At 33.0% G+C, this 11,319-nt stretch overlaps 2 protein-coding genes across 3 annotated transcripts; both read left to right on the top strand.

The window, feature by feature from the left end:
- The first annotated feature begins 263 nt into the window (after positions 1–263).
- On the top strand, positions 264–2,585 carry LOC146954622 (transcription factor ORG2-like). Of its 2 annotated transcripts, none has more exons than XM_085717311.1 (3): positions 264–609; positions 707–1,069; positions 2,168–2,585. In XM_085717311.1, exons 1-3 carry the CDS (start codon positions 319–321, stop codon positions 2,240–2,242), a joined length of 729 nt encoding a protein of 242 aa, XP_085573437.1. In that variant the 5' UTR covers positions 264–318; the 3' UTR covers positions 2,243–2,585. The 2 variants fall into 2 exon arrangements, with proteins under 2 accessions (XP_085573437.1, XP_085573430.1); XM_085717304.1 differs by having other exon boundaries at positions 2,150–2,585.
- A 2,786-nt stretch (positions 2,586–5,371) lies between these two features.
- Positions 5,372–10,960, top strand: LOC146954621 (uncharacterized). Its single transcript, XM_085745327.1, has 3 exons — positions 5,372–6,644; positions 7,716–8,796; positions 10,906–10,960. Exons 1-3 carry the CDS (start codon positions 5,372–5,374, stop codon positions 10,958–10,960), a joined length of 2,409 nt encoding a protein of 802 aa, XP_085601453.1.
- Positions 10,961–11,319: the final 359 nt, after the last annotated feature.

Raw genomic sequence — 11,319 nt, 5'->3', positions numbered from 1 at the left:
AAAATTATATATTTTAGTAAATGAACCTTTCATAGTGTTCTAAACTTGTATAAAAAGAATCGATAAAAAATTTAAGAGTTTAAGGATAATTAAACAAAATTTATTTTAGCAGGGACTAAAATTATAAGTAAATTTTTTTTGTAGGGATTAAAAATGCTATTAAAATTAAGTAAGGACTAAATTTATAAGGTCGCAATTTTGTAGGGACCAAAAACATAATTAACCCTATATATAAATGTTGGATAGAAAACTACATAATCAACAGTTTTCAACTACTCCGGTCTAAAAAAAACTGTTTTCAACTACTCCATCAACATTATGTTAACGATATCTCCTCCCATGTTTTCAACAATTGGATGGCCCTTTGAGGAGCCAATAACCCATAACCAGCATCAGAGTTCATTCTACAAAGACACTGCTGATCAATTATTTAATTTTCATGATCAAGTTGAGGCAGAAATTAATTCAAAAGATCCCTCACAATCCACAAGCAGTGACCTTGGCATGGTTAAGAAGCTTGTCCATAATGCTAGTGAACGCGATCGCCGCAAGAAGATCAATAATTTGTATTCATCACTTCGTTCACTTCTTCCTGTTTCAGATCAAATGGTTACTTAATTAAACCCTTCTTTATGATTTTGTTAATTTGTATCTCTTTTTAAAACTATTGTCTTAGTATTAATTTATATATACATATATGTTGCAGAAGAAATTGAGCATTCCAGCAACAATTTCAAGAGTCCTAAAATACATACCAGAATTACAGAAACAGGTTGAAGGACTAATTAAGAGAAAAGAAGAGATCTTATTGAGACTTTCTCCACAAGTAGATGAGGTGATCATGAACAAAGAATCTCAAAGGAAGAAACATAGTTACAACTCTGGTTTTGTAGTTTCAACAAGTAGGCTCAATGATAGTGAAATTACCATTCAGATATCATGTTACACTGTCCACAAGATTCCACTTTCTGAGATCTTGATATGTTTGGAAAATGATGGCCTTTTGCTTCTTAATCTTTCTTCATCTCAGACCTTTGGAGGGAGAGTCTTCTATAATTTGCATTTCCAGGTGTGTTAATTTCACTATGCTTATTTATTTTTACAATATTTCGTCATTTATGAATTGGTGAAGTCTTTTTTTAATATTTTTATTGAATTATTAAATAAGCTTAATAACTAATGTGATCATATATTTTTGAAAGAAAAAAACTATTTTGATCATATATAATTATGATTTGGTTTTTTGAAGCATCATGTATAATTATGATGTTACTTTATTTTATTCAATATAAAATTATTTTGAGTTAATTATGTTTGTAGTCCCTATAAAATAGCGACCTTGTAAGTTTAGTCCTTACTTAATTTTAATAGCATTTTTAGTCCCTAATTTTGTTTTTCTGCACTGAGTATTAGTCCCTACTCAATTCAAATTTGTTTAATTTATGCTTAAACTCTTAAATTTTTGAACAATTTTTTGCAGACATGTTTAGAACATTACTAAAAGTTCGTCCGCAAAAAATTATCGCAAAATTTGATTTCTACATCCAGATTTTATTACTTTTTATCTTTAACTTTTGTCGTTTTAAAAAATTCATATTTAATTCATTTCATGTCAGAAAATTCTAAATTTTAGTAAACGAACCTTTCATAGTGTTCTAATCTTGTCTCAAAAAAAATCGTTCAAAAATTTAAGAGTTTAAGGATAATTAATCAAATTTTGTTTTAGCAGGGACTAAAATTATAAGTAAATTTTTTTTATAGGGACTAAAAATGCTATTAAAATTAAGTAGGGACTAAACTTACAAGATCGCTATTTTATAGGGACTAGAAACATAATTAACCCAATTATTTTCACAAATGTTAAATTTAGAAATACTCTTAGATGCATATTTTAATTTTTTTATCATTAAATTATTTTAAGAATATTATGTCAATAACATAATTAATTTAAGAATATTATGTTAATAACATGTAAGAAGTAAGGAACTAAAAAAAAAGAAATTATGGAAACTATTTTATTATACAAAATAATTGATTACTTGGGAAAAAATAAAAAAATAATTTAAAAGTTAACTTTTTCTCAAGATGTAGAGTCATATAAGAGGTACAACAAACATTTTCCTTAATTAAAAGCTCTTTGTGTTTACAGCATGTGGATAAAACACAGAGATTAGAATCTCATATTCTAAATGAAAAGCTCTTATCAATAATGGAGAAGGAAGGGGAGTTTTTAAAACAATAAAAATGTTGCATTACTTTGATATAGCCTTTGGCCTATACAATTGCAAATGTTGGAAGCATGGATTGTAGTTTTGCAACGGAGTAATTAACCAAATGTCCACATCTCTCTCTCTTTCATTTTATTTACAAAGAGAAAGTAGGAAAATATGAGCTAGGGTGTAGGAAACTAAATGGATATGCGTGGATCGGTTGTTTCAATATAATTAAAATATTTCAATTTTTTGATGATGTATGAAAATTTGTGTGTATATTGATATATGTGTGTAGTTGGCCAAATTGACACTGCATTCTCTTCTGTGTATGTCACAACTAATGTACATTTATTGAAATCTAATTGAGATAAAGTCTTTAAAATATGGTGTATATATTGATCATATTGAGTTCAATTGCCAAAGGTAAAATGTCCCTCTCAGATACACTGCACCAGCAATTTGGAAAGAGATAAGAAAACTAAAAGATGAGTGATAACCATCTATCATTATATAGTCTAGAAGTCCTAGTTTAACTGGCAAATGCCGAAATTGCAAGGCCGAACATGGTGACTCGGGTTCGAACTTGGGACCTCACAGTTGTGTGTTACTTTATTTTCAGTGGTTTACCACTTCATTTAAGACAAAAAAAAAAAAAAAACTCTATCATTATATCAAACTTGTTAATATCCAAGTGAGATTTAAATGAAAAACAGAATTTGTTGCATAAGAAATCCCTTTTTGGGAAGCTCCTACACTATTACTCCCTCTCAAGTTGGAGTAAGGCGATTGTGATTACATAACTTTGATATCACTTATGGTTGCAAGTGTTCGCGTATTAAATAGCAATTCATATCATTGTATATAGTTCTCTCATGAAAAATGAGATTTGCTGGGATATGAAAAGCATTCTGATTTTCACGATATAGAAGTGTGGGTGAATAATCGACTTGTAAATATTTTAACAAACTTCTCAACCAAATGATTTCACTACAGTGGTATGTGCAATAGCCCAACTTCATCAGATGCAATTTATAAGTAGAAAGTTTACATGACATGCTTCACAATACAATGATCCCACATCTACCAAAATAAAGATTCATATAACAGCCTATGACTAGTTGTAAGACTCCCAGATGCTAATGCAGTATCTAAATATTAGGAGTGTTACGACACTCTTCTTTTCCGAGCTTGTTATGTTTACGCTACCGCACGCACCTTTGAACTCAAGTTTTTCGGTGTGTAAGGTGTCTTCTCTAGCGGACCGAAGGTCGAGTGGTGGTGGAATCTGAATGACTGGTGGAGCAAGAAATTATTGAGTGCTTAATTGGACTTAGATGTGGTGATGAGAGGATGGGGTTTTGTTTACATGGTTTTGGTTAGTTTGATGCTTTTTGGAGGAGTTTTGATGTGAGTGGCAGGTGACAACAATTTGAAATTCGTGTCTATGGCCATTCGCAGTGTCGTTTGTGGTTTTGCTCAAGTTTGGTTTCGGCAATTAATGAGGGTTTGACTTTAATTTAGGAGCTGACTTTGATTTTGGTGGTTATTTGTTCTTATGGTGTTGATGGTGACCCTCACTTAGGTGGAGTCTATATTGATGTTTTTATGAGTTTTCTTTTGGGTGATCACCTATATACGTCGTCTTTTGTTTTGTTGTTTATGTCTTACTGCTCATTGTTTGTTTTGAACAGAGATTTGATTATTACTAAATTTTACCGTTCAAAAATGCAAAAAGAAAATCCAATGTCAACAATTAAATGACCTTGATTTAGTGTCACCGTCTTGGATCAAGTATAACTTCAATGTTAGCGTCCAACTTAGGTAACTCTAAGTAGTGTTGGATGGATACTAATCCTTGGCTCAAAGTTTTTAGCATCGAACAAATACTTTATCACAAACTTTTCGCGACCAATTTATTTTTCATTCGTAGCGTCCACTTATTCTGACTCTAAATCACTAGTTTCCTGTAGTGATTCTATCTATTTTGTTCTTTCCAAGTTGGGAGGGAAAAACACCAACTCATGACCTAGATGGGAGTTAAGAGTATGTCAACATTAAACTTTTTGTAATGATTGGTTAGTTAGTCATAGTCTATTAACTTGATTTTCTGTTACAACTAACCATGTATTGACTTTACACATATTCCTCAATTGGATTCTGATCAGCACAAGTCATCGTCTGTTGAATGCTCAATGTCTCTCACATTTACTATATTATTGAACTTCAGATATATTGCAAGGAAAAAACTAGTATTTCTTAACCACAAATTTAAATATATATTTTTAGGGAAATGTTAACGAGTGCCCCCGGGGCACTCTTTAAGCACTTTAAATGGTAAGTTTTATATGAAAAGTTATGTAATGAATGCATTGGAAATTGTAATAGTTGACTTTTTGAAAGAATAATTTCTAAATTTGGGATGCTTAAAGAGTGCCCCGGGGGCACTCGTTAACAAGACCCATATTTTTATGATCATCATGTCGTACTCAACATATGCTAATGCTACTATAAGTCACGCATCATGAATTGTATATTCTAAATGCTTCCATCACCCGGCCTTAATTAATAGGAAGGTACGTGGAGATTAAATGCCAGTACTGTAAGAGCTCGTGTATGCCATGCATCGGCTCGTGCAATACGTTTGAAGTATATTGCATTGATAAATAATATTTGTATTACATCGTGATATTATTGATAGTAATATCACTTAGACAGTTGTTACTTGCTGCGCAAGCAACAGTGTTCTAGGGTTTCATTCCTCTAATGCATGTGCATGATAGCTTAGTATACATACTCATACAACTATAAATACATGTTGTAAGCTTTCAATACAATTAATAAGAATCATTTTGTTCATTCTCTTTGGTTTCCTAATATGGTATCATGAGCCCTTTCAAAGAAAAAGGGTTTGTTACGATCCATAACGGTTTGTAACCGTTTTTCCGTTGCATCTTCTTCTTCCATTGATCTTTCTTTGGATCAATTTCTCTGATTTTGTGTGCAAATCTTCTTGATTTCACGCTTTAATTCTTCATTCTTGTTCTTGATTTCTTCTTGGATTGATTGATTTTCTTCAATCACAATTTTTTGTTGAATTTTCTCAACATTCATTTCTGAATCTGTTATACTCTGTTTTTTGTTCATCTTGAGCTGCATCCATGGCGCCACGCAATAATCAACCTGATACTGAATCAGTGTACTTTGTTCATCCTAGTGAAGGTCCTAATTCACTTGCCATTACTCCTAAGCGCAATGGTTCCAACTATATTGCTTGGAGTCGCACTGTTGAACGTTCTTTGGGAACGAAGAACAAGCTTGGATTTATCAATGGATCCATCCCTATGCCTGATGAAGACGATTTGAATCGTGCAGCATGGGAACGGTGCAATCATTTGGTGCAATCGTGGCTTATCAATTCAGTTTCTGAGTCAATTGCACAAACTATCGTTTTTTGTGATTCTGCTATTGAGGTTTGGCTTGATTTGAAGGAAAGATTCTCTAAAATTGATCGTATTCGCATTGCAAATTTGCGTTCTAACATCAATAACTTGAAGCAAGGATCAAAATCCGTTTTGGATTATTTTACTGAAATGAAGGCTTTATGGGAAGAATTGTCCTCACAAAGACCTATTCCTAATTGCTCATGCATTCATCCTTGTCGTTGTGCTGCATCTAGAGTTGCAAAGGTTCACAGAAATGAGGACCAGATTATGCAGTTTATTACAGGATTGAATGATCAATTCTCAGTTGTGAGAACTCAAATCCTTCTTCTTGATCCTCTTCCTTCCTTGAACAAAGTTTATTCCTTGGTTGTTCAGGAAGAGAGTAATCATGCTTCTATTCCTTCCTTAAGTGTTTCTGAAGACACTTCCATTCAAATCAATGCTGCTGACAATAGAAAACCTCAAGGATGTGGCAAAGGTTTCTCTTCAAATAAACCTACTAGATTTTGCACTTTCTGCAACCGTACAAATCACACTGTGGATTTTTGTTACATGAAACATGGTTATCCAAATGTTAACAAACCTTCTCCAAGAGTGAATGCTGCTTCTCAAGAAGACTCTGAAAATGGTGCAATGTCTTCTTCTGGTTTGGGTGCCTCTGCAAGCTCTTCTTCTACTGGTTTCTCTCAAGAGCAATTAGCTCAACTTGTATCCATGTTACAACAATCAAATTTGGTTGTTTCAGCATCTCCTTCTCCTCAGGCTACCTCAAATCACATTGCATCTACCAGCATTTCCACTCCTGATCCTCCTGCAGGTATATCTGCCTCTGTTTCTTCTTTAACAAGGAAACCTTCATTTTGGCTAATTGATTTTGGTGCTAATGAACATATTTGCTGTGACATTGCCCTTTTTAGTTCCTTTTATAGAATCAAACCTGTTTATGTTTCTTTACCCAATGGTAACTCTGTGTTAGCTCATTTTGCTGGTAATGTCTCTTTTAATTCAAAGTTTCATCCGAGTCATGTTCTTTATTCACCCCATTTCACTCTCAATCTTATATCTGTTGCTAAATGTTGTGAATCTTTAACTTGTTTCTTTCATTTTTCCCTTGAAAAATGTCTTATACAGGACCAACAATCTTTGAAGATGATTGGTTTCGCTGAGCAGATAGATGGCTTATACAAATTTTATCCATCATGCAAAACTTCTAATTTTGAGTCCTTTAATCTGTCTCAGTCTTCTTGTAATGCAGTTTTAAACCCTACTTGTAATAATGTTACTCACCATGTACCTAATCATGCCCTATGGCATTTTAGACTTGGTCATTTGTCTCATCAGAGACTTCATGTAATGTCCAATTTGTATCCTGCTATTACTCTTAATAATAATAATAAAGATGCTTGTGATCTTTGTCACTTTGCCAAGCACAAACATTTGCCTTTTACTTCTAGTTCTTCATATGTTGATGCTAATTTTGAACTTCTTCATCTAGACATTTGAGATCCTCTTTCAATTACTTCAGTTCATGATCATAGATACTTTCTTACTATCTTAGATGACCATAGCAGATTCCTCTGGGTTATACTTATGAAAACCAAAGCTGAAGTGTCCTCACATGTTAAGAATTTCATTACAATGATTCAAACTCATTTTCATACTACACCTAAATTCCTCAGAACTGATAATGGCCCAGAATTCATGTTACCTTCCTTTTATGCCTTACATGGTATTGTCCACCAAATGTCTTGTGTTGAAACTCCCCAACAAAATGGTAGAGTTGAAAGAAAGCACCAACACATCCTTAATGTTGGTAGAGCTTTGCTTTATCAGTCAAAACTTCCTCCTTCATTTTGGTCCTATGCCATTCATCATGCTGTTTTTCTCATAAATAGAGTACCCACACCTTTACTTCAAAATCATTCTCCCTATTTTCTTCTTTACAATAAACTTCCTGACATTGCCCTTTTCAAAGTTTTTGGTTGCTTGTGTTATGCTTCAACCTTGCATTCTCACAGAACCAAACTCTAACCTAGAGCCAGGAAGTCTCTTTTCTTAGGATATAAGTCTGGATATAAGGGTTTTGCTCTCTATGATCTTCAATCAAGAGAGCTTTTTGTGTCTAGACATGTTAGTTTTCATGAAAATTATCTACCCTATCCTCATTCTCCATCCTCTACTTCTCCTGATTGGGAGTATTTCTCTCATTTTCCATCTTCAGATGTTATTGCACCTCCTCCCTCCTCTACTCAACCTCCCATTATTGATGATATTGTCCCTCCTATTGTTCCTTCCATCCCTTCATCCCAACCTCCCATTATTGAAGATATTGAACCACCTGTCATCCATGGACATTCCACCAGAAACACCACTACACCATCTTATCTTAATGATTACATCTGCAATAATATTCATGCATCAACATATCCTATTTCTAATTACCTTTCACATCATAAACTATCTACTAATCATTCTTCTTTTGTTATGTCTTTGCATTCTCATCCTGAGCCTACCACATATGCTGAAGCAAGTAAATATGATTGTTGGAAGCATGCTATGCAAGTTGAACTTCAGGCTCTTGAGAAAACTGGCACTTGGAAGCTTGTGGATTTACCACCCAATGTTAAACCAATTGGATGCAGATGGATTTATAAGGTTAAATATCATGTTGATGGCACTATTGAGAGATATAAGGCAAGATTGGTTGCAAAGGGATATAATCAAGTTGAAGGCTTAGATTATTTTGATACCTATTCTCCAGTTGCCAAGCTAACCACTGTCAGACTTGTGATTGCTTTGTCCTCCATTCATAGTTGGCATTTACATCAACTTGATGTTAACAATGCCTTTCTTCATGGAGAGCTTCAGGAAGACGTTTACATGCAGATTCCTCCTGGTATTAAGACTGATAAGCCAAATCAAGTGTGCAAGTTACAAAAGTCTTTGTATGGTTTGAAGCAGGCCAGTAGAAAGTGGTATGAAAGATTAACCTCTACCCTTTTAGCTCAAGACTACTCCCAAGCAGCTTCTGACCATTCCCTGTTTGTCAAGAAAACATCATCATCATTCACCATCCTTCTGGTTTATGTTGATGATATTATTCTTGCAGGAAACTCTCTTAGTGAATTTGATCATATCAAGTCAGTTTTGGATTCTTTATTCAAAATCAAAGACTTAGGGAAGCTAAAGTATTTTTTAGGGATTGAAGTTTCTCATTCAAAACTGGGTATTTCATTGTGTCAAAGGAAGTATTGTTTGGATTTGCTCAATGATTCAGGCACTGTCAGTTCCAAACCAGTCTCTACTCATTCTCTTTGGTTTCCTAATAATTTGTACAATCAATTTATAAGAATTTTTCTGACAATTTTTCTCTCATATTTATATTGTGTTATTACTTTCTCTTTTTATTGCTTTGATTTTGGTTTAAATATTTAATTTTTTTTTTTTGTATATTTATGATTGTCCGATATAAATTGTCATGTAAATGACTGTTTAAATAACACTAAATAAATTGTCGACTCTTCTCACATGTGTGTGCCATGTGTACTGTGTATGTCTCTAACAATTATATATAGTATTTTTCATTTTTATTTTTATAAAAAATGGTCTTGATCAATTCCAAGACATCATACACATAAATTAGAAACATTTGAACAAACTACTTATAAATTATGCAAATGAATTTGATTTATCATATGTTTAGACTATCAAATTGTATGGACATAATATTCACAAAAATGGTATTTTACCATAAGCTTGAAGAGACATTAAATAGTCATTCATATTCAATATTAATCTACACACTTCAAAGGTCTTTTAAGTCGTTATAACATGAATTAGGTTAAGGTGTGATATATTTAAGAAAACTGGACTAAACAAAAAGTGGAGTAAGATATATTCTATCGATCCTTGTGAATTATACATGGCCAACCTTCCAATTCTTTGCTAGAACAACATGGTTACTCGATAACTATTTAATTTCTTCTTCTTTTGTTTGAAGAAACCAAATTTTTTATTTGTTTTCCCTTGTTTTTCTATAATTTTTTTTTTTGTGTTAATTGGTTTTTCTTGGTTTAGTCTACAATTTTTTTTTTCTCACTATTTTTATATTAACCAAATTCTGCTAGTACGCCACACAACACTTAAGATGTTGCTAATTTCAAAAAGCATCTTCAAACTTAGTTTCAAATCAATACAAGGTACAGTTATACATCTACATAACTTCAACATATCAAACAGGACAAAAAAAAACATTATCAATATGAACTAGCGCATTTTTTACTTTCCAAAAAGATACTTAAGAGCCCCATATGCAAATGCAAGAGTTATTTTTTATGGCTTAAGTTCCACTCATACTAACTTCTTCAACGTAGACAAAGCAATCAGGGTGATATTGGATCCCAAACAACATACAACTTTATAAATGAACAATTTTGTGATGAGACATGTTATTCTCTCCGTCTCACAATAGATGTTTCTTTTATTAATTTTCTTTATCTTAAATTATTTGTCCCTTTTATAATATCAATACAACATTTATTATTATTTTCCACTAATGTACCCTTTTTTATTTCATTTCAATAATCTAACTACTTCACTGACTATGATTGATGTGTGTGTTTTAGTAAATTAAACATAGTTTACCATTAAAATCAACAGTACCAATCATTTTCTTAATAACCATGTAAGACCGGACACTTATTGTGAGACGGAGGGAGTATTGTAAAACACCTAAGATCACCCTTCTTTTGAGGGAGCTTCCCTTGAAGGATGGTGCCATAGTTTTCTGTTAACATTACCATGACTTCCTACTGAAGTTGTACATTTTTTAGTAAGAATTATTTCACGAACTGAGAAAAAACAAGATTTCAAGCTAACACATCAGAAAAGTGGAGATTAACAAGAAATTTAGACAACATACTCAATTACTGTTTGAATTGTCATTCTCCCTCATTTTTCTTCTATCTCACCATAGAAATTTTTTGCTCATTCCTCATACCAATCATGTTGCAAGTCTCGTTCTTAGGATTGTCGCAAGTATTGCAAACCAAATCTTCTCAAGGTTTTTTTTTTTTTTTATGGAAACCTCGTTGTTTTTGTTTGCGGTGTCCCGACTTTCCTTCATCGCTTGAATGTTGTTTTCATTCAAGGTCATGAGTTGATTCAAGGTTTCTTCCGGTTAAGATGGCTTTTTTGGTCTTTCATGGTTTTCTGCTGAAATCCTGCTGCTTAGTTGCTGTTTTCTGCAGAAATCCTGCTGCATTGCTGCTGTTTTTGGATTTTGATTATCCCTTTGTGGGTTGAATGTTGTATTTGTTGATGTTTTGCTTTGTTATCCTTTGCTTATTAGTGCTTCTTGTATGGGCATGTGGCAAATAATATTTTGCCGTTGAAAAAAAAAAAAAAAGGCTTTCTTGGTTGCTGATTTTAAGAGGGCGATGACAGCTCCTATGATGATACTTTATATCTATGTTTTCCAGTCATTAATTTATTTAGTATTTGTAGTCATTTAGAGATGTTTTAGAGGAATTGCTCTTGGTTTGAGAGATATTTTGTATTGTTTTTAGTTGAATCATTGTAATTATATTTCGTCCATAAACTAGTAACTTCCTAGTAGGGAGGAGAATAGGCCTGGCCGAGCTACAGGGGTTTACGACCTAGCC

The sequence above is a fragment of the Medicago sativa genome, chromosome 1 (assembly GCF_051527215.1).
Source record: "Medicago sativa cultivar Bolivia chromosome 1, Bolivia_mono, whole genome shotgun sequence".
Lineage (NCBI taxonomy): Eukaryota > Viridiplantae > Streptophyta > Magnoliopsida > Fabales > Fabaceae > Medicago > Medicago sativa.
Note: the sequence above shows the minus strand (reverse complement) of the source record. Positions and strands in the feature narration are given on the sequence as shown.